This window comes from Engraulis encrasicolus, chromosome 8 (assembly GCF_034702125.1).
Source record: "Engraulis encrasicolus isolate BLACKSEA-1 chromosome 8, IST_EnEncr_1.0, whole genome shotgun sequence".
Classification (NCBI taxonomy): Eukaryota; Metazoa; Chordata; class Actinopteri; order Clupeiformes; family Engraulidae; genus Engraulis; species Engraulis encrasicolus.
Genome location: NC_085864.1, coordinates 5,911,877 through 5,935,084, shown reverse-complemented (window position 1 = coordinate 5,935,084; position 23,208 = coordinate 5,911,877). Strand labels below are relative to the sequence as shown.

Here is a 23,208-nt window from a genome sequence, read left to right as displayed (position 1 = left end):
AGTAAACATTTGTAAGAAATAATAATGTGACATGCTGTGTGATATTTATTTCACAAATCAAGACTCATCCAGTTTTTGTATGTTAATCATTTTATTGTAAAACCGTATTTCGAACATAATATTTTTTTACACAAAACATGATACAATATCCCGTTAAATGTGGATATTTTTCTCTCTTTTTTCATACATAATAGTGCAACAGCGCTCATCATCACAAGCATGTTCATGATCGATCGGTACATGTAAAATCAGTTCAGCAAAAGTACAGTATTGGAGCTTGACCACAGGAAAAGACTCGAAACATTAAAGGCCACTGATTTGGCAAGACACATTATTTTTCCCTCTGAAATCACAAACACACATTTATAAAAACAAAAAAAGTCAAAAACTAAACAAAATCATCCCGATTATCCTTTCCATCAGCATTTTTAAAAGACAGCGATGACAGTAGTGTTGATGATGGCATGATTTTACATGAGCAGAGCAGTGATGATCACGATGTATCAGATTGGCACACAGACCATCTTGCCGCCTCTGGCACAGAAGAGATGGCTGACCTATAACTAGTTTTTCAAGCTCAATGAATAAGTCCCATTGCGTACTGCTAATGCCTCTGGGCAACGTGAAATGGGTGAATTAGAATCTCCTCAAACAGGGGATGGCTGAAAATGTAGTAACAATTTGCATCCCATGGTCGTCTGTGTTGTGCACCAGGTAGTGGAAACTACTGAACCTTTTACCAGCCTACTGGCAAATGAACCCGACGGCCAGCCACTCAACAGAATTGCATTATGTTGTGCCCATTGTCTACCAGCAAGTTTCACAGAACAACACCCAGCATTTGGTGGCATCCCTATTCATCCCGTTTATGTTGTGCACCCATGCAAAAGACAGATTGGGACGGACGGACAGACGGAGGGGTGGACAGATGGACAGATTTCTCAAGGTGGGGGGAGAACACCAGATTTAGAAGACAAAGATCTTGTCTCGCTGTACATTGTCCAGGTCGTCGTCCATGGTTAAGAGGACCTGCGGGGACAGAGGCAGATTTAAGAGGAGTCAGAGTTGAGGTAAGTATAGGCTTGCTTGCACACACACACACACACACACGCACACGCACACGCACACACACACACACACACACACACACACACACACACACACACACACGCACACGCACACGCACACGCACACACACACACAGTCTGGCAGTGACACAGTGACAGACATTACAGACAGATCTATAGGCAGACAGACAGGCTGACAGACAGAGACACCGACAGAGAAAACAAATATTGGTATCGGTGAAGATTGTCATTCATCCAGGTCATGTTATCCAAAGAGTGAAGTTGTAAGCAACTGGACCTCCTCTTGGGACGTGAACATTATGGCAATTTACAATTTACGACTAGGAAATCTGACACACAGACAGACAGACAGAGAGACAGACAGACACTTTGGACTGAATGCACACACAAGGGCATACAGTACAATGGCTTGATCTACAAATAAATGAAAGACACTGAAAAAAGTAAATAACATGGATATCAAACATGAAACATTCTGTTGTAGAATAGATGAATGAAAGACTAACCAGGAAGGAGCCAAACATGGCGATGGAGGAGAGGAAATGCCAGATGTCGTGGTCGTCAAAGAAGGTGAGCAGGATGCAGTCTCGGTTGTGCTCGCGAGACTCAGCCGGCGTTTTCTACAACAGACCACAGGAACCAGCTATGACACTTTGCAGAGAGCATACTGCATTGTATAAGTCATTAAGTTTGTTTTGTGTAAAATATGGTTTGAGTTTGCATATGGAGCACTGACCTGCCATGTGCTAAGTCCTTGAAAGAAGAAGTAGAGAGCAAAGCCCCAGACCACTGCTGTGAAGAGGATACACACCAGGGCAAAGCACTGGATACGCTCTCCACTGCGCAACTGCACACACACACACACACACACACACACACACACACACACACACACACACACACACACACACACACACACACACACACACACACACACACACACACACACACACACACACACACACAGTATGTAAACAATTGCATACCACAATATAAACACATTGCAGTTTCGGGGTAAAATCCTACACTGAGAAATGAATGTAATCTTCATCTTACCTTCATGATGATGTAAAAGGCAAAATAGAGCAGCAGGTTGCAGATAGCAATGGCCAGCAGATATGAGGCGAAGTCACTGGGCATCTCAGTCAGACCATAGCCAGCCCTGCAGTGCATTACCATACATTACACACAATACTAATGGAACCTATTCCCATATTACAGAGCTTCAGACATTACCATTCAATGGAACAGTTTTCTAAAATTTCTAAAATGACTTTTTGGATCATTGTACTCAAAATGTTTGTAGTGACTAGAAAAGCGCTACACCAAACCTATGTATGTATTATTATTTTAATTATTATCATTATAATTATTGTTATTATTATTATTATTATAAAGATATACAAAAGTCCACCAATGCAAATGCAAAAAGAAAAAAAATATTATGCAGCAAATAACTGAATACTTACAAGGACCAGTTAACGATATTTCCCATAACAAGCAACACCATCCGGTCCTGAGACAAACAAGAAAAAACAAACAGAAGCATTACAAGTGTACTCACAGATCTGCAAAACATCTTGACTTTGTATTGAGATGATTTCACACAACACTTTATTACACAGATGCGTTTCTGCATTCTGCCTTCCTCAGTGGGCACACTGAGGAAGGCAGAACGCCGAAATGCATCTGTGTAATTAAGAAACCTATGCATGGTGCGACCTTTTCTCATTTTTCAGTTTTACAATATTTTGGTCAGCACCCTGAAGCCTGCTCCAACCTTGACTTACAATAAGCAGTTTACAAGTGTATGTTTATTTTTTGTCTGTGAAACATGAGCATTTAAGGTGCAATATGTAGGATGGTGGCCCGTGGCCGGAGTGGGTATTGCAACTATGCTGCTCATTGAAACTGTGACGTCTACTGCCAAATTTGATATTTTCATTAATATTTGCTAAACAATTAAATGATATTAAGTTTTGCAGCTAAATATGTCCATTTCTGGAAAGCAGACAATGGATAAGATCCCACTTTTCATGTATGAAAAGTGAAATTTTCAGTCATAATGAATACTTAGAATTTGATTGGGGTGGTAATAAGTATTCATGAAAAAGGTAACATTGGTGAATGGGCGGCATGAATTCCGAAAATAAACTACTAAAAATATTACACAGTGCTTTAACATTGATGTCTTTACTCACAATGTACATGGGCCCACTGCAGGTTCGTATACAGTCTGTGTAGAGGGTATTGACAACCCGACGGAAAACTCCAGAATCTGTAATACACAATTTGAAGTGCAATGTTTTATAAAATTAAGTAAGATGTTGAAAATAGTGTGATCGACAAAATTAAGAAAACCGTAAATAACACCGTAAATAACATCCACCCTGCCTACAGTTGTGTGTAACGGAGTATGCCCTGAGGCACAGAATAAAGGAACACTTGGGGAAATGACCATAGATTCCATGGATCAGATCATCAAACTAAATCCTGATTCACACAGGATAGATATTACCACATTACTAACCACCGGTAATTCGCCAGTACCCCTGCACCTCTGTGTTATCATGCTAACAGGGTAGGTCGACTACCACTTGCCCCAGAAATGCTGTTAATCACATTTTTTGCCAGTATCCTCCATTATTCACTCCAGGAAAAGACAAGAGACGTGCGATTGCAATCACAAACACACACGTGCGCATTCACACGGGACTTCAATAATCACTGGATATCTGTGTTTCGCTAAAATTTGCACCAGAATTATTACTTCACCAATTACGGACACGGCAAATTCGCTCTGGACTAAGACCTCAGACATTCTCCGCAATTACGAATTACCAGTGGTCCATAGGTAATGAAAGTCCTGTGCGAATCGGGCTTGAAATGCAGGATTTGGAAATTAGTCTATTTCCCAAGAAAATAGGTTGTCCCTGTACACGTAGATTTCATTCTGAACTAGAAAAGCGCTCAGAGAGCACACCTCCACCCTCTGGTGGACAGAAACACACACAAACCCTGCGAACCAACAAGCAAACGTACCAACAAACGAACCTACGCACAACAAACTTGGACGATGACATAACCTCCTTGGCGGTAGGAGGTAATAAAGCAGAAGATTATGGTGAACATCTTACCAAAGCGCCAGCGGCCCATGTAGTAGAGCTGAGTGCTCAGTAGCAGCGTGGCCAGGATGTGGATCACAGAGAAGACGATCCAGAACACAGTGTTCCCTTTTCCAAACACCTTCCGGGGAAAACAAACACACAGTGTTTTCAAGTGTACTTTACTAGACACCTACAATAAATTTGACTGAATTTGGCAGATGTTTGTCTCTAACGAACATTCAGTACATCTACACCTAACTAAATATGGATCAATTTGGTAAATATAAATGTCAGGTAAAAAAAAAAACACTTCTTGTCATGTGTTAGCAATAAGCTAACAATGCATATGCACACATTGATTCCTAGAAACCACAGGTGGTGACAGAGGGGTCAAATGGAGGTCACAGATTGATTGACTTGTTGAATATTTTATGCATCGGTACGCCTGGTCCACCCACCAAAAATGAGAGGGCGGAGTATGCGGAGGGGAAACAGCTAGTATTTAATGAATGGCAGTGAATAGCAGCTATTAGCAGAGTGTTATCAACAATTATTTAGAGATTGTGAGGGAGCACAAATGCATGCAAGAGTCGGTCGCCGCTAGGGCTGGGTAAAATAATCGATTCAATCGATAATCGATCGATATCATTTAAAATTCACATAATTGATTCACAGGGCACGAAATCGATTTTTTTGCTCTTTTTCTTTTTGTTCTTTTTGTTTCATTTAGGTCTATGGAAAATACCCAGTAGGTATAAGTCAATTAGGCCTAGGCCTATTTATTACAAATTAGCAATCTGTTAACACTGTCAAGCCACAGCCCTTTGACATTTTTATATAAAAATAGGCAACAGCATCTTTTGGGGGAAATCCTTGCACCAAAAAGGGAACGGATTGAATCGATTCGGAGTGAATCGAATTGAATCGAATCGAATCGTGATTAATCGATTCAAAGCCCTAAGAATCGAAATCGAATCGATACAGGAACATGGCTGCAATACCCAGCCCTAGTCGCCGCACATCATTAACTGTTCTTTTTTTTTGCAAAGGGAGCCATTCATTTTCTGCACTCCGGGATCTCCAACTTTATATATTAAGCATTGATTATAACCATGGTAAATTACTTTAGCCATCTCTATGCTAACAACTGCCATTCACTGCCATTCATTCGAAGCGGCTCATTTTCCCCTCCACATACTCCTCCCTCTCATTTTGGGTGGGTGGACCACACGTGCAGACTGGATCTATGGCCACGTTTGTGACGATACATGTTTGCGCAGCGCACATGCGCAATGCGAAATTAGATGCATTCCGGTTAGAAAATTCAATTTAAATGGTGAAGTGTGCATGCGCCGTCACGAACGCGGCCTATGGCAACAGAGTTCAAATGGAGGTCATACTCACCACGCCCAGCACAGAGAAGAAGATGACTGCCGCGAGGCAGGCGTAGGCAGTGTAAGCACTGGCATTGATGTCTGGATGCCTCTTCTGGTACAGTTTCAGCATACACAGTCCAGCAATCATATACATAAAAGAGGTGTCTGAAAAGAATATGAATACATGATTTTAAGTCTGGAAAAGCTCATCTTCTTCACCATACTGCCGGTTGTTCACCCTCTGCTAGACCCATACCAGTTTACCTACAGGGCGAGCAGGGGAAAAGAGGCTCAAGCATGACTCTTCCACCCCCTTCTACAATACCTGAAATCATCGGACAACTTTGCAGTCATTCTCTTTGTCGACTTCACCTCAGCCTTCAACACCATTCAACGCCACCAGATGATAAAGAGCCTCCATCACCTCAACATTCCCCACCCCTTATCCGCTGGATCCACAACTTCCTCACCAACCGACTAGGCCATCAGGACAGGCACAGTTACTACTAGGGCTGGGTATCGCAGCCATGTTCCTGTATTAAAGGATAGTTCCGGCGTAAAATGAAAGTTTCACCATCGCTTTCCCATGCCACATAATGTATCTAATGATGAGCCATTCTGGGCAATGCCGCGCCGTTATGGAGTTTGCTAATTTTAAGCTTTTTGGCGAAAAACGCAGCCAATGCATCACGGCGGGGCCAATTATATGCCTATTATTTTCTGATGTTTCCCCGCTATAAACAACTTCAAAAACGATACACACTTCATCACAAAGGTCTCGTCAATCAAACCGAGGCACAGAGACGATCATCGGACCACACTGGTCAGTGTTTTCAGAGGTGTCTCACTGTTGCAACTCTCTGACCCGGATGCAGGCTACTCTATCAGGTGGCTAGGTAGCTAAACATGGTCCGCGGTTCTTACACCGGCTGCGACCGTAAAATGAAAAGCTGGAACCCCGACCGTTTTCACCGACTGCCACTGTCTAAACCAGCCATATTACAGGAATGGCTAATAGCATTAGAAGTGGACGAAACTGACATAAAAACCCTGAGGGATCGCTACTACCGTGTATGGAGGGAGCATTTCGAGGATGATGACTACAAGAAGAGTAAGGGAGCTGGAACACCTAAACGAAACCGTCTAAAGATGAATGCTGTACCAAAAAGGCGCATGGCTATGGAGGTATGTTTGAAGAGAGAGAAACATGTGTAAATGTGTCTGGCTCATGAATCTTGAATGTCTGTGAATCTGTGAAACTGGTTGCAACACCGCGCGTCTTTGCCAACAAGCACTCTGTTTTGGGAAGGCTTACAGGTGCAGTAAATGTAGCCCGCTACAGGAGATAAATAAACTGTCAAAACAAACTAGCGCGGGATGGCAAGTGAAATTGTGAAATTGTGCGACCTGAGGCATTCGATGTGGTTGATGTCAAGCATGCTAGAGTAGTTTCAGTGAAGTAGACACTTGACCAGGGCTCGCGAGGTCTGGACCATTACGCAACTGATGCAACGCGATGGCTGGAGGAATTTTATAAAGTCGTACTAGAAGTGCTCTTACAGATGTAAGTACACCACCAGTGGTGTGTTATTACAAAGTTGAATCCATGTTATATTATACCGTGTTGCAAATACTTTGTAAGAGTAGTCTGCCTACCTGATCGAATGTCTGGGAGTGATAAAACCACCTGGGGCTACACGTCCGGGAGTGATCTCAGTTGGGAGTGTCCATCTGCCACCGGTACTCTCCATACAACTCTTCAAATCTGCTGCCTGCACACACGGTAGTCGCGATCCCTCCGGGTTTTTATGTCAGTTTTGTCCACTTCTGATGCTATTAGCCATTCCCGTAATATGGCTGGTTTAGACAGTGGCAGTCGGTGAAAATGGTCGGGGTTCCAGCTTTTCATTTTACGGTCGCAGCCGGTGTAAGAACCGCGGACCCTGCCTAGCCACCTGATAGAGTAGCCTGCATCCGGGTCAGAGAGTTGCAACAGTGAGACACCTCTGAAAACACTGACCAGTGTGGTCCGATGATCGTCTCTGTGCCTCGGTTTGATTGACGAGACCTTTGTGATGAAGTGTGTATCGTTTTTGAAGTTGTTTATAGCGGGGAAACATCAGAAAATAATAGGCATATAATTGGCCCCGCCGTGATGCATTGGCTGCGTTTTTCGCCAAAAAGCTTAAAATTAGCAAACTCCATAACAGCGCGGCATTGCCCAGAATGGCTCATCATTAGATACATTATGTGGCATGGGAAAGCGATGGTGAAACTTTCATTTTACGCCGGACCTATCCTTTAATTCGATTTCGATTCTTAGGGCTTCGAAAAGATTAATCACGATTCGATTCGATTCGATGCATTCCGAATCGATTCAATCCGTTCCCTTCTTGGTGCAAGGATTTCCCCCAAAAGATGCTGTTGCCTATTTTTATATAAAAATGTCAAAGGGCTATGGCTTGACAGTGTTAACATATTGCTAATTTGTAATAAGAAGGCCTAGGCCTAATTGACTAATACATACTGAGCATTTTCCATAGACCTAAATTAAACAAAAAGAAAAAAAAGAAAAAAAATGATTTTGTGCCCTGTGAATCGATTATGTGAATTTTAAATGATATCGATCGGTTATCGATTAAATCGATTATTTTATCCAGCCCTAGTTACTACATCCACCATCATCACCAACAGCAGAGCTCCGCAGGGCTGTTGTCTCAGCCCTTTACTACTCCCTCTACCACACCAATGACTGCACCAGCCCCTCTCCCATCACTACATATTCCAAGAATTCCGGTGACACTGCCATCCTGGGTTTGCTCAGCAACAATGACTCCGTCACACCCTACCAACTATCCATAACTAATCAACATATCGCCGACATCCAAAAAAGGTCTCAAAAGAGGCTTTAAGTCATCCAAAGCTCTGTGCCCTCTCTGAAGCCCCTGACCTCCTGTCCCCTCTCTACTACAGCTTCCTGCAGCCCTCTCTACTGTACTGCCCACATTCTACAACAAGCTCTGCACCGGCAGCACTCACAAAAAGCACACTATCTATCTTTAATGGCTTTTATTGTATGCATATAGTGGGTTTAATTTAGGCAGACTGATTCAGATGATCAACCTGGTCAACAGACTGCCAGTCCCTATTTGGCGTTTGTTTGCAAATCTTGGAAAAAGTCCATTGTTGCTGCTGCTGCAGATTTTTTCATCTTCTGTATATCACAATATAACTGACTGGACTGACAAGTGGTATATTTATTATATAGATAACATGTTTTAATACTATACAGGTGGACATCCTGTACCTCAGTGGTGTATACCTGTGTGGCAGTATAATGATCTCATGGAAGTTGGTATATTTATCTATATGGTATACAAGTATGTCTGTGCAAACCCCCGTTACCCCCACTACATTTTTGTCAATAAAGTACACTTTGACTTTTGATCCTATGTATCCTCTCTTATTTATCATTGAGCTATAATGAGTTGTAACGCGGTCTCACCAAACTGGAAGTTGGTATATTCATCAGTATATACTAATAATAGAGGTATCATCAACAATATACTGTATGCTCTTATAGTTGTGCACACTGAGGAAGGTAGAACGCCGAATCGCGTCTGTGTAATAAAGAAACCTATGCATGGTGCAACCTTTTCTCATTTTTCAGTTTTACAATATTTTGGTCAGCACCCTTAAAAGAAGAAAAAAATGTTGGGTGAAGCCTGCTCCAACCTTTATGAACTAATGATAAAGGCCTCATCACCAGTATATCATACAGCATGTCCTCTGTTGTCCTGTAACTAATAGAGGTCTCACCGAACTGGAAGTTGGTGTAGTTGGGGCAGACGTGGTAGCAGGCACTGAGCAGCCCCTCCATCATCAGAGCAGTACCCATGGCATAGAACAGACCAAAGTGCTTGGGGATCCCACACTCCTGACAGGGACAGATCATGGATGATTACTAGGTGCCGTTTGAAGCATTGTAGAACATTTACCTGACAGCGAAATATGGGCTGGCTTACAACATACAATATAACCAATCAATACGATAATACACCCAAGCAATAAAAGTAATATGTCTTTATCCTTTCATATCATATCTATTCATCCATTCATAATTAATGTTTCATTATCACAAAACACATTTTTATTCAGTTAATGGCCACAATTTCTTTTGAACAACATTATGTAAATTAAATTAACCTTTCATCACCAGCCAAAATGTTGATCTAAAGTAAATGTCAATCTTACTAGCAAACATACCCCTCAAAAATTCGTCAAAGTGGCTGGTACCAAACAACTGACTTGTCACCAACATTTGGCTGGTTGGTGGGTGTTAAAGCACTACATGCAAAGGATGGACAATAGATCTAAGAGGTATGTCTCACCAGAGCAGCAAGGTCGTTGCGTACAAGGGCTCGGTTGTGGGCAATGTCTCTATGCAGCACAATGAGCAGGAAGAGCAGGCCCAGCATCACGTAACCAAGGTTACTCAGGATGTTGTTGAAGGAGCTGCAGGAAGGGCATTGGCAAACCAGGAATGAATTAACGCCCTAGCAACTTTATGCATGCAATTGAACAGATTGGTGAAGATAGGGTACGTATTGCAGATTGGTTCATTAGTTTAAGGTACATTTGAAGAGTTCAGATGCAAAACCCTTGAAGTGCATTTGAGCCAAGTTTCCAAAAACAGGCTGTATTTCTATTAATTTAGTGAACTGCTAGAATCAGCCCATCTAATTTTGTTGGAACTTGACTTCTTGTACTTGATAATAACATTTACTTGGCTTTTTGATTGTTATTACTAGGTGAAACTGCCATTTTTAAAATGGAAATTTTACAGATTTTTGTAATGGCTTAGAGAGGGATTTGCATCTGAACTCTTGGTGAGCAATTCTAATTCATTTCTGGTTGTTGTATTTAATGTGCAGACAAGAATACTACTACACTGTATGTGTATGCATTTTCTAACTTTTGGGTTCCAGCTTTTGTCTTCCATTTGATACTCTGTTGCATCTCTTGGCCTGCTTAAAACATCCTCTTGTTATGCTTGTACATTGACAAAGACTTCAGTTTCTACCCAGTTTCAGTTCAGTTCTACTAGTATACATATACTAACTAACCTGAGCGCTCCCAGGGGGTGAGCACAGAGGAAGTTGTAGTAGCAGATGTCTTGGTTTCCTGTCACGTTCACAACCTGTTATGGTAAGCAAAAACAAAACAAAAAACAGTTAATAATGGGTTGTTGTACATGTGATTTGCAGTAAGAAAAAACAAACAAAGCAGAAAATAAAGACGTTTTACTTTCCTAAATTGTAAGATGCCGCATTGTCCAAAACTGTTTTAACAATTTAATACACATCAATATTGTTTTCATCATTTGTTTATCTGTTTGTCATTTTTGTGCTGTATTAATGTGTCTGAGTCTTTTATCTGGAAGACTGCTTGCATTTGGTGCATCTTCTACATGACTGTTCTGTGTTGATCACTTGAGTACAAGTATCAATTTTAGGAAAACATATTGCCCCATGTGCATGTATTTTGAATGGCCAAGTGGAGAAGCTCCCACACATTAGCACACTAGTGTGTTCACGGTAAGAACATAAATGTTCCTCTGTGTAATTTGACTAGGCTAGCCGTGGAGCTTAATCTAACCTACATTAGCCTACATTAGCTGCGACACACTGGCTCACACGGTCTAGTAGTGTGAGCTGCAGCCAGGGAAGCCGATAGTGGGGGGACAAACAAGTCAGTTGTCATGGGCCCAGGGAAAAGGGGTGGCCCAGAATTGGGATCCCATTACATTGCATGTACACAGGGGCTCTTTCAGATGATTTTGTCCCGGGCCCCGCCAAAGCAGTCAGCAGCCCTGGCAGCAGCTGATGGATAGCTGCTCTAATCCACTCTAATTAGAGCAAGCATCTGCACACGCCAGACACAGTAAACCCTTCCTATCCTGAGCACTTGCTGTATGCATGTCCACACTGCTGGGACTGCATTGGAAGATACTGAATGTTACATAGTCACTCCTAGTTCACAGTAACAATGCATGTATAGTGTGAGACAATTCTCAAGTTTGAATCATTTTGCACTTTTTTCTGCTGGCCAGGCCAAATGTTCCTTGTCTATTCCTAATGCTGTCTGTCTAAATTCTAAACTTTGACTGACTAAAAGCAATACGGCAAGTTGGAAGTGAACCTGTCTCACATATAGCTACAGAAGGGCTTATTTCCTCTATACTGTACATGCTTAGTGCAACTGTATCCCATTCGAACCCCATCCCACCAATAAAAATCTCAAAACAAATTGAGAAGCGCTTTTTACCCACTTACAAGTTGATACAGTACTTTGATTTTGGAAATACTGTTTTTAAATTTTAAGTTTTAAAATACTATGTAATAGTGTTTTAAAATAATCTCAGTAAAGATCAAAGAGTACCGTTTGATAGGTGATGACCAGTTGGATGACAGGGAGGGCGTAGAACACAGCAATGGTGGCAATGTTCCTGAAGAATAAACACAAGCAATCAGACATGGCAACCTGGCGCCCTGGCCAGCACTACAGTAGATGGATTTGAACACAGCAATGGGGACATCCATTTAGCAAGGCTGTGGCAGGCTGGTTATATACACACTGTATGCAGTATGGCAATGTATTAGCTAAGGAAGTGTGTTCGTTTATAATTATGTATGGAAACTATCTTTTTTGCCTTTATTTTATAGGACAGTTGGAGATGGTGACAGGACGCAAGTGGGAGAGAGGGATGGGTGAGGATCGGCAAATGACCCGGGCCGGAATCGAACCCGGGTCGCCGGCGCAGTAACCTAGTGCTCTATCGTCAGGACACAGCAGGGCCTTATCATTGGTGTACACTACCATCTAACCACCACTTACTAATAATTCATAACCAAAAACATCAAAGCTAGCACATGATGGCACACACTCTGCAATAGTCCTGATGGGGCACATTTCATGATCAAGAACTGTAACGGTCAACAATGTGGTGGCACTCACCAGAAATAGATCTGGTATTTTTTGCTGAGGATCCTCTTATCTTTGCGTGCCAGATCCGAAACACAGAGGTATTTCTGCAACAACACATGCAAAAGATAAATCAGAACATTTGGGTACACAAAGACAGATATCTGGAAACGAAAGAAGAAACTGTGCAATAACACATAACAGTGTGATAGTCTACAACATTTTGCTATACATATGCCATTGTATTGTATTCATGTTTATTTGTATTTCGAAAGTCGTCTTACAGTGTTATTACCAGTGGAACAGTTTGTTTCCACAAGATCACAGGCTGCTCTGTCCGCCCTTATTGACCTCTTACAGTAATGTGATCATGTGCAACAATGATTATTGGTAAGAAAATGTGGCACCACCAGCATACAGTACCTTGGTGCGGACAATGTTCTTATCTGAGTCTATATCAGCTAACGTGTCGTAATCGTCTTCCTCCACGGAGCTGAGAGAGTCTCGTCGGCTGCAGCCTACACTCTCCATAGAGCGCTCTAATGGGGAAGAGATAGAGATAGGCCCGCGGGAGTGTTGAGCAGGGGCATGATCCAAATAACTCACAGACAGGTTAAAATGAGTTCTCAGAGACTAATTATTGCGTTGCTATATATAATCTTTACGAAGGCGCCGGACATGAATTCAATTAGATAGGCGCATTTAATCTGCAGTGCCGCTCAGCCATTTTCAGCCCAGCTGGGAATGATGTGTTAGGAGTGTGCTGCTATATAATATCGGCACAGTCCGCACAGCTTTTGATTACCTTTATGTCAATACCTTGATATATTTCAGTGCCTTTTGAGTATGTGATGCATTGATGGAATATCAAGTATTTGTTTTTATTATCATCATTATTATTCTAGCATCAATATTTTAGCACACTGCACTGCGCAATGCAACACCAATACATGAAGTAGATGAAATATTTAATTGTTAGCATTTAAGAATTCAATCATTTTTATATTTAAAAAGGTAGTGCTACCCATACCCATGTATCCATAGTGGACTTCAGCCGATGCAATGCTATCTGTGATGGCCTCTGAACTGAAGGAGCTAGCGTTGTCTGCTGAAAAACATAATCAGAAAATACGAAATGGAGAATGAAGAGAATGAGTAAAGGGAGATAAAACAGAAGCAACAGGAATAACAGAGGAAGCCTTGATGCAGTGAAGACTCTTGGTCCAACTCAATCTAGTACCTCCCATCCTCTCCTTTTGCTTGTGGCCTTGTGATCTCAGTACGTCACTGACAATAGAGATTTTATTCAATATCTCACAAAAGCCCAATTCAAAGGTAATTTTCTCATTTGCATTTAGGATTTTGAATGATGAAAAAAAAGTAAAGTTGCTCTGCCGAGGTTGTCTGTGGTTTTTTCCATGGAGGCAGGATGTAAGCAAAGCACGAGGCCACACGAGGCCCTCTACTGTGCTCTGTTCAGTCATGTGATATTTCCCTGTTAACAAGTACATTAGAAGCCCCGGGAGAATCATTCACGATAGGCTACTGTTGACACATCAGAGGCACCATATGTGCACACCAACGAGAAAAGAGGTCATGACTACACAAAAGGACTTACCGACAGAACCGTACTCGTAAGGGGAAGGTGTGACCAGGCTCTTTCCTGTAAAAAGGAAAATAAGGACCAAGTCAGCCTTACTGTCCATGGGGACCCAGGTTCAAATCCAGTAATGTTCATTTAAAAAAAGGACTGTCACACTTGACAGCACTGTTCCACGCAACAATCGGCCATTTCAACAGACAACTTATTTGGTGCATTCAACTTTTTAGTTGAAAATGTGTGTTGGTTCAATTTCATCCAGTTTCAGTCAATTAGAACTGGCCTCACAATAAGAAGATGAGCAAAAAAACATGTTAGTTTGCTAAGAGATAGCTTTTAGAGAAGATAAAATGTATGTTTTCATTTTGATTTCCAAAAAGAACTGTGCTGGAACATGATAAGAGATGAAGAAAGAGAAGGTCTAACTTGCAAACCCTTTGCACGGTACTGAATAGTCGTTGTGTGTGTGTGTGTGTGTGTGTGTGTGTGTGGTGAGTGAGTGTGTGTGTGTAGACTCGAGGAAATGACCAGAAAATATCAGAGTTACACACCCTACTACACCAACGATTACACATTTGACCTCCCCCTGTTGGAGCCAATACTGCCACTCATCTGACAAGCCATTAGTCTTTTCAGTAGATATTCAGTCAATAAATGCCATTGATTCATTGCTTAATGAGTTTTAGCCATTGACCTGAATTGGTTTTAGCATTGCATATTAGCCTTGGCTTAAGCTACAGATTCTGGGTGATGTTGGACAAAGGAAACGGCCTCCTTTGCAAAAAAAAAATCGTAAAAAATGCAGTAAACACACACACATCATACATTAATGTCACATTCATGACGAGGACAAACATTCAAGTGTCACATTGTTTTTGTGTGACAAAAAACTGTAAGAGTGTGTGTAGAAAATTACTGCCAAACGGAATTTATCCAGTAGTCACAAGAAAAAACACTGAGGCATTGTTGCAAGCATTACTTACCCAACAGAGAGGCTGAGTTGAGAAATAGAGGATTTTTTTTTACAAACGAGGAAGAAAGGAAAAAAAGGGAATATGGTGAGTTGCACAATCATCAGCAGTTTACAGTAGAAGGTTGTAAGTACCCAAGCATTAGTAATTACTAATCTGTGATCAGGGTGTTTAAGATTACAGTCTCTCTACCAGATTATGATCATAAGACCCTTGTACCGGTCCCACAGAAACATACCTGTCTCTGCAGGTGACATGTCCGCAGGATTGGGGTGACCCTTTTTCCTTTTGAGGAGAAACACACAACACAGGGCATTACCAATGTTACACAATGTCAAACAAGACTTAAAAAGTTCCTCGTAGGGGGGGCACCAGCGACGGAAATAATTGACTTTGTATTAAGTTGCTGGCAACAGAAGAGACAAGAGCGATTTGTGTGACTAGAGGCGATTTGAGCGATTTGTAATTGGACATCAGTGAATGTCATGCAAATGAGCTATGATGCAGTTTGGCGACAGTCGCCACAGCCAATTGGAATGTCGGAATGCTTGCATTCTGCTTTTAACGGGCAAACTCTGTCGCTTCTATCGCTCATGTCGCTCTTCCTACACACCCAGTAAGCCCCCCACCACACACACACACACACACACACACACACATATATGGGCTTGCATGCCCATGGGGACCCAGGTTCGAGTCCAGTCAGCATCCTTTGTCAGCCCTGCCCCATCTCTCTCCCTGTCATACTCTCTAAACTAACTGTCCTATAAGCCTTTAAAAAAGGTAATTTGTTCCAGTTAGCATATTAACTGCAATTTCACTTCTCCGTTTCATGTCCCAGTTCATTTTGTTTAGCTTTGGCTGTTGTCATTTGTGTGGGGTCACAGGGACTAGCTGGGCTTCCTCTGACATTTTTGGCTGTCTTATATGAGCTGAGTACAAGCCTGTAAGCCAGCACACATTAAGCTTACTGCTTTCCTGTAACACAAAGTCAATAAACTTGACTAAAGATAACTTGGGCAGCAAAGCTAAAATGTGAGGTTCTTCCACTGACAGTAAGCCATGGCTATGCAAAGACAGTTTGTTTGCTTTCTTGAAGTTTGTATCTGCCTTCAAACACAGAAAACTGTAACCTCCCATCAGAACTCATAAGACGACTGTTATGATATCAAGTAAAGCTACTGGTCAGAAGTATTCTGAAACTGCCAACCAAGTGCAAGATCACATGTCTCAAAACCATATCTCTGCTGCAGTTGAGCAATGCGAATCCTGTCAACAAAAGGCAAGTTTCAGCCTGCGGTCAGGTCAGCTGACTGACTATTTACTTTAAGGCTGAGGCAACTGAGGGTTTTCCATGTGCAGCTCCACTCACCTCTTACTCTCCACACAGGCCACCAGGAAGGTGAGCACATAGAAGGACAGGAAGATACCCATGCAGAAGACCATGCCCATCACATACACGTCCACTGAGAGAGAGAAAGAGAGAGAGACAGAGAGACAGAGAGAGGGTCTGTAAATGACAAAGAACTAGTGATTATATGGCTTTGCCAGAACATTCATCTGGAACAGACAGTCTTTCTTACAATTAATTGCAGGGGAAACAACCACATCAAGGGTCTTGCTCCTATTTCCAGGGTCCATTAATTGGTCTGAAATAGATTCAAAAGATAGACATCAGCACACAATAGGAGTAACAGACACATACCGTATTTTTGGAATTAAAGTGAATAAAAGCGGATTAAAGAAGAACAGAATTAAACAAATGCAGTGCTATCAGAGAAGACTCAGGGCGGAGATAGTAACAAACTGCAATGTGATGCAAGATCAATAAACAGAACAGAACAGAACAGAATAGAATAGAATAGAATAGAATAGAATAGAATAGAAACAGAATAGAATAGAATAGAATAGAATAGAAGCTCCACCTGGCAGTAGTGGGTAATATTTCAGAGGACCCCCACAGGCCTCATCTTCAGTCTTCACCACAACAACCACATAGAAGCTGTTGCTAGGGAACTCTTTTCTCTACGGACAGAAACATGAAAAAATTTGATTTTTTAAATATATGCATTTAACCTTTGTTTAACCAGGGAAACAAATTGAGAGATGGTGTCTCTATGTCATTTGTTTTCCCAGGTTAAAAAAATATGTTAACTATCAGTTAGGGAAAGCAGTTAAGTGGATATGTTAACGGTCACATCACCTGAAAACAGGCTTAGTTATCGTTATGTGTTTTTCATGAAAGAGGCCACACCTCGCGTAGTGTTTACCATTGCGTTTTTGTGTTTTTCTGACAAACAAATGTGTTTATTAATACCTGTACTGTAATAGCAGCCGTCTTGGTCATTGTCTGGTACATCCCAATGAAGGCAACGTTGTTGTCTAGATCATAGACTGGACACTGTCAAGATTAAGCAGAGGGACCAGACAAAAGCATTTTTATAAGCAGGAAAAACAGACATGCAATAATATTTTTTTATGTTTGACTCAGGTGATGCAGGTGACGCAAGTGACTCACTTGAATGTCCTGAATGGACATGACGGAACATGGGAAGTTTGTTTGGGAGTTGACCTTTACGACCACAGAGTCCACACCATCAGGAAAATCATACTTGAAATACTGCAAGGGAAATATAAAATTAGCTTGTGGCATTGGAATACATTCTGCACAACAAAACAACAACAAAAAACACAAACAATATCATGATTCAAGAACAGATATGTCAGCCTACAGGACAATTAAGCATTATTAGCATTTATTTTTAAGTTATTTTTATGTGAATCACACAACAACCAACATATCTACCTGGGTCTGCATTGTTGTATACATCCCACTCACAGTTTGTGGTTATGCAAACCCTACCGCAATATTAACCCTACCGCAATATTAACCCCACCGCAATACTAACCCTACCACAATATTAACCCTACCGCAATATTAACCAGACTTTATGGCTGGGAGTTCCTACCTGAGGTTGGGATGGGGTGGCAGTGAAGGTAAACTTCACTTCAGTCCTGGAGGAAGAAGAATACAGAAGGCACGTCAGCTAAACTTGCATCCATGGTATTCTATAGCAGTAACTAGCACCTCAATGTTCACATTAACAAATCTATTTTGCAATTTCGGTTGATGTTGTTGATCGAAAGGAACAATTTTGCTAACTCACTGCTACATACAAATCCTTTTTAATTGGCAGACCAATGAAAATAGCAGTTTAGGTTATGTTGGTTCATTTAGTAAACAGAATAATCCAAAAGTCTATTGAACGAGTCAACCTTATCCTGGTCTTGAGCAGTGCATTGATATCATGACCAGACCACCTTTTTTTTCAAATACAAACGTATTTGCAGTTCATACTGAGAACTCAAAGTATGTGTGTCAATATGGAACACAGGACCTAAAGGACCTGCAGTTTGTCAAGCTAACAAACATTTCCAGAGGGTCTACATTTCATGAAATACGTTGCATGCGTTTGTCTGTGGTTGCATTGAGATGGCTTTCCCAAACAGAATCTTCCCAGAACCAGTCAGCAAGCAGACAAAGTTTGCGAGCCATGACATTGACTTTATAACATGCTTCATTTGAACTGTATTGTGAAGGCAGGCCAGCAATACATCACATACAACCAGTATAACTAGATGTTAGCTATTACCCTGTGACTCGATAGTAGGGCTGCACAATTAATCGGAAAATAATCAAAATCGTGATAGCATAGTGAAATCGAACTCATGATTTTAATCGTGATTTAATCGTGGCAATAGTGACCTACTTTTGAGAGCGTCCTTGAACCCAGAACATACTGACAGGCTGGTGTTTCTGGCCTGAAATCTGTCCACTTAAGTTTCATGCTATTGCCTTTACATAATTATTACAATTCATTTTATTTTGCTCATCACGTATATAATTAATTGTTGGTTATGCTTCATCTTATCATTTTCAAAAAAATCTGCAAAAATCAATAATCGTGATTAATAATCGTGATTATGATTTTGACCACAATAATCGTGATTATGATTTTTTCCATAATCGTGCAGCCCTACTCGATAGAGTAAAAAAACATTCCCAAAACATAAAAGACTGGTCTTGAGTTCCACAACACTTTCACAGGTATAGTCCAATAATATCCAATACTTACTGGAGTGTGAAACTTTCCACACGACTGACTCTCAGCTGATAGTTGATTCCAGTACTGGAAAGTGTTGACACGTCCACATAGAAGTACTGTGTCTCTGCTATGGCATGTGTAGGTGGCTGACACAAGGTGCGTCCCAGTTGGGTGTACTGATATTTCCTTTGGTATCTAGAAGGCGAACCACATTAAATCGGATTGAGAATAGTACAAAATAAAACTCTGTTGAAGTCTACAGACCAGTGTATTATACAAGCATGCAACGTAGAGGGAGTAACCTACGTATATGGGTCAATTACATTTTTCATGCTCAGAAGTCAGGTGGTACAACCACAGCTAATACCCATAAATTAATTCGTAATTGGTAATTAATAGGCCTGTGACGACATGGGATTGAAACGAGAAATCGTGATACTCAGTCACGATACTGTATCGATGATGCGCCCTTTCAAAGTTTTGCTATCCTTCAGTCCAGAAAACAACCATACGATACAATGTGATGGTGCTTCCAAGCTTCAAATGAGATACATTTCAGAAATCATGGGGTACATCGAACCGTAAGTCAAAAATCGTGATACCAACAGAATCATGAGTGTATCGTAGCAGCCCTAATAGCTAATGTACTGTAATGAGATGCTTCTTAGGTAATCCAATAAAAAACACATTCAATACACACATTAGCATTTAGCTGTGGCTGTACCACCCTGTCGTGCTCTACAATTAAAACATAATTGACCTATGGTATCCTCCATGGCCCAAAGAATGGCATGACAGTAAAACAATCAAAGTTAACAAACATAATATCCATGCCATGCCTTCATTTCTAAAGTTGGTTATAAGCCTCACAAGTTATTGTGTAGGCCTATGCAATGGCAAACTGTTATTTCAATTCAGAAGAAGCCTAATATGCAGGGTTTAAGACAGGTTTCATCTGAGTAATATATCATCAGACACACAACAACCCTGTACTAGCAAGTATAAAGGTGCAAGGTTTATATACTAGCTCTGGTACAACAAGTGGAGAATTTGCTTAGGCCTACAGGCTAACTATAAATGGAATGGATAATACCATTCATTTTGGCACACTGTGAAAGAAGGTTAGAGGTTTAATATTTCCTTTGTTCTTGTTTTTTTGGCCCTGATTTTGCTTGTCTCTGTTGACACAAGGGGCCATATAGTATAAATCATACATAATTAAGCACATAGTAACTAAACAACAGTACTCACAAACCACGAAGGATGAGGGGGACTTGAAATGACAACACAGCCTGTTTTTGCCTCACAACAAACAGGATGGGATTCTTGGTATTCTCCGTCAACAGATTTACCCATACTCTGACTCCTTCGGTCTACATGGGGAAAAGAGAAGAGAAGAGGTGTTTCTTGTAACATTTAAATGCAAAGCTTTAATCCTTTCAATATTCTGATTGTATTTGTGTACTGCAAGGTAAGTTACATACCTTGTTCCGAGACACCGTGTGGTTGAAAGCATAGATGGTTTGGTTGTCGTTGTTGACTTCATCGTTGTAGGTAAAGTCAAATTGTGCTTCTTTTTGTAATATTCTGTTTGTTGCTGCCGTTATGTCATTACAGCGTACGTTTAAGACTAATGTAAACAGTAATAGTGGAAACAATGGCCGTGATACTAAACTCAATCTAAAACACATTGACATACAGCCAAGGGATGGCTTATGTCGAGATTTCCACCAAATCAGCATCACCATCGAACAACCCCCGTGCTACATCAACAGCCGCAGACAAAAGTATCCTTTTGCATACAAATTAAAATGTACAAAAGGTCACACAACTAGCATGACAAGAATAAACGATAAACCCACGCGAACACTACACTAATCACTGGTGGTAACCTATATATCCGCTATCGACAGTTATCCTCAAATGATCACAAATGACCATGCATATAAAGACTATAATAAGTTGCCTGGATATGCCAGATGAACAAACCAATAGGAAATCATCGCAAATATACCACAGACGACTGATATTAACTGCTATTGCTTACAGTGACATGCGAGTCGAAGAAATCTAACCACAGATGGTTCCTCAAAAGGCTATTTACACGTTAACTTACACGTTAGCTATAATAGCAGGCTAGTCGTTGTTTCACTTCCATGTATCGGGTCCTCCCTGAAACACATCCCAATCTGGATACGACCAAAAATGTAAAGGCAGTTAACTTCTGATTGTCTATTCACCATCCATCCTTGACATGTAGCAATTTGATAATTCTCTTACAGCATTGACAATCTTCTCTAATCAACGTTAACAGGTTGATTTCGGGCTGTTGTTGTTCTCCTGATTCACGGCGAGGCTTACGTCGACGTAAAGTAGGCTATATTCGTTGGTCATCGACGTGCAGTCAGAAGTGTGTTTTCATCATAGCCTGGGTGTCATAGCTTGTTGTCGGCCCTTTAAAAAAGCCATGCGCAGTAATGCAGAAGAAATGGGAGTAGGAACACATCCCTCAGCCTTTCTGTGGTAAGAACACAGATTCTGTGAGAGATATACAGGCTGTGGTAAGAATACATTGATGCCACTAACAATTAGATGATTGATCAAATAAATTATACATTGATGAAATTATTATCATGGCCTGGGCTACATTATAAGGCTATATTGACTATCAAATGGGGCAATTTCAGCAAACCTTTATAGACTTAGACTTTGTTACAAATATCTAGAGGAGGCAGTGATATTTGTTTATGTTTTAGTTGTTTTAGATGATGTTTTAGATGTATTTATTTACAAAAACTAAAAAGGAAGAGCTATTTATTTTATTTGACTATACTACTGTAATTCACATTTTATTGATCATAGCCTATATTCATAGGCCTAGGCCAAGTCTAGATCTATTTTATCATCCCACAAAGTCAAATGGCAAATGACATAAATCACGGTGTGGCTCCAACCCTTCATCGACTCTGCGCCAGTTTGTGAAAGAAAGTGTATGTCTTCTGTGTAGTAGTGTGTGCGTGGTTGTCGGAGGACCCCCCCCCCCCCATGAGATATCTGTAGGAACAGGTGTTATTACCATAAAGCCACGGGTGGGATCATTATCCTATCTTAAGATGCTCTCAAAAGACATTCAAGATAATCCAGAGTAGGCCCATCTGCTTGAGTTCAGCCGTGGCCTTATTTAGGGAGTTGCATCAAAGGGCTGCAGGTTCAAATCCCATCCTATGGGAAGAGTTTATACCCCTCATCCATGGGCCACGACTGAGGCAGAGGTTCGACAAGAAGATAATATATCTCATCCAGTCTCTCTGACTGAGGTGCCCTTGAACAAGACACCTAATCCCACATTGCTCTGAGTAACCAATTTCCAACAAGGGCAATCAGAGATGGCATCCTGGGCCCCTGCCCAATGCTAGATGCATGTGATATTAAGTATTTGGCGCCACCTGTAGGCGACCCAACACACTACTGGTGGACAGACAGATAAACAGACAGGGTCATTGCAATACCTCGCACAACCAACCAGTATCCTGAAAAGATCTGTAACGTCACTGCTTTGAACATGTCTCTACCCAGGGCCGTTGGAGCTGCTCAAAGTTGATTGGTTCCCAACAAAGTGGGTGGAGTTCCTGATTTTTCCGGAGCTCAGAAAGGATATGTATATTGCTTGTGGCCTGACGAGAAGCAATGCGTCACTAGGACGTAGGGCGTGGCCTGGCTATGATTAGGCAGTTGGCTGTCAGTTCCTTTCTGTCTTGATCAGGTTCTCTTCCCTATCACACGGGGTTGACTTCACCTGCTGTGGACACTCCCCCAGTGTGGCACACAACGGAGGGACTTTGTTGAAACCTAGGATTATAGACATAGATCCAGTCGCCACCTCTGGGGCCTGCCCATGAAACTGCTTGTTTTCCTCTCTGTATGCTCCACCTGCTGTATCTAGTGGCTAATCAATATGTCTAATGACTGGTAGTGA

At 41.3% G+C, this 23,208-nt stretch overlaps 1 protein-coding gene across 3 annotated transcripts; it reads right to left on the bottom strand.

Annotated features, from left to right (window-relative positions):
• Window positions 1-78: 78 nt before the first annotated feature.
• sidt2 (SID1 transmembrane family, member 2) lies at window positions 79-21,684 on the bottom strand. Of its 3 annotated transcripts, none has more exons than XM_063204872.1 (27): window positions 20,717-21,684; window positions 20,484-20,605; window positions 19,263-19,427; window positions 18,096-18,141; window positions 17,645-17,746; window positions 17,444-17,527; window positions 17,052-17,151; window positions 16,710-16,775; window positions 16,499-16,592; window positions 15,365-15,411; window positions 15,139-15,150; window positions 14,174-14,218; window positions 13,586-13,663; window positions 12,979-13,094; window positions 12,589-12,662; window positions 12,013-12,079; window positions 10,698-10,771; window positions 9,963-10,086; window positions 9,391-9,508; window positions 5,600-5,736; window positions 4,226-4,334; window positions 3,290-3,366; window positions 2,558-2,604; window positions 2,145-2,250; window positions 1,825-1,935; window positions 1,595-1,708; window positions 79-1,029 (listed from the first exon to the last, which is right to left on the bottom strand). In XM_063204872.1, exons 1-27 carry the CDS (start codon window positions 20,978-20,980, stop codon window positions 967-969), a joined length of 2,562 nt encoding a protein of 853 aa, XP_063060942.1. In that variant the 5' UTR covers window positions 20,981-21,684; the 3' UTR covers window positions 79-966. The 3 variants fall into 3 exon arrangements, with proteins under 3 accessions (XP_063060942.1, XP_063060943.1, XP_063060944.1); XM_063204873.1 differs by having other exon boundaries at window positions 13,586-13,660; XM_063204874.1 differs by lacking the exon at window positions 15,139-15,150.
• Window positions 21,685-23,208: the final 1,524 nt, after the last annotated feature.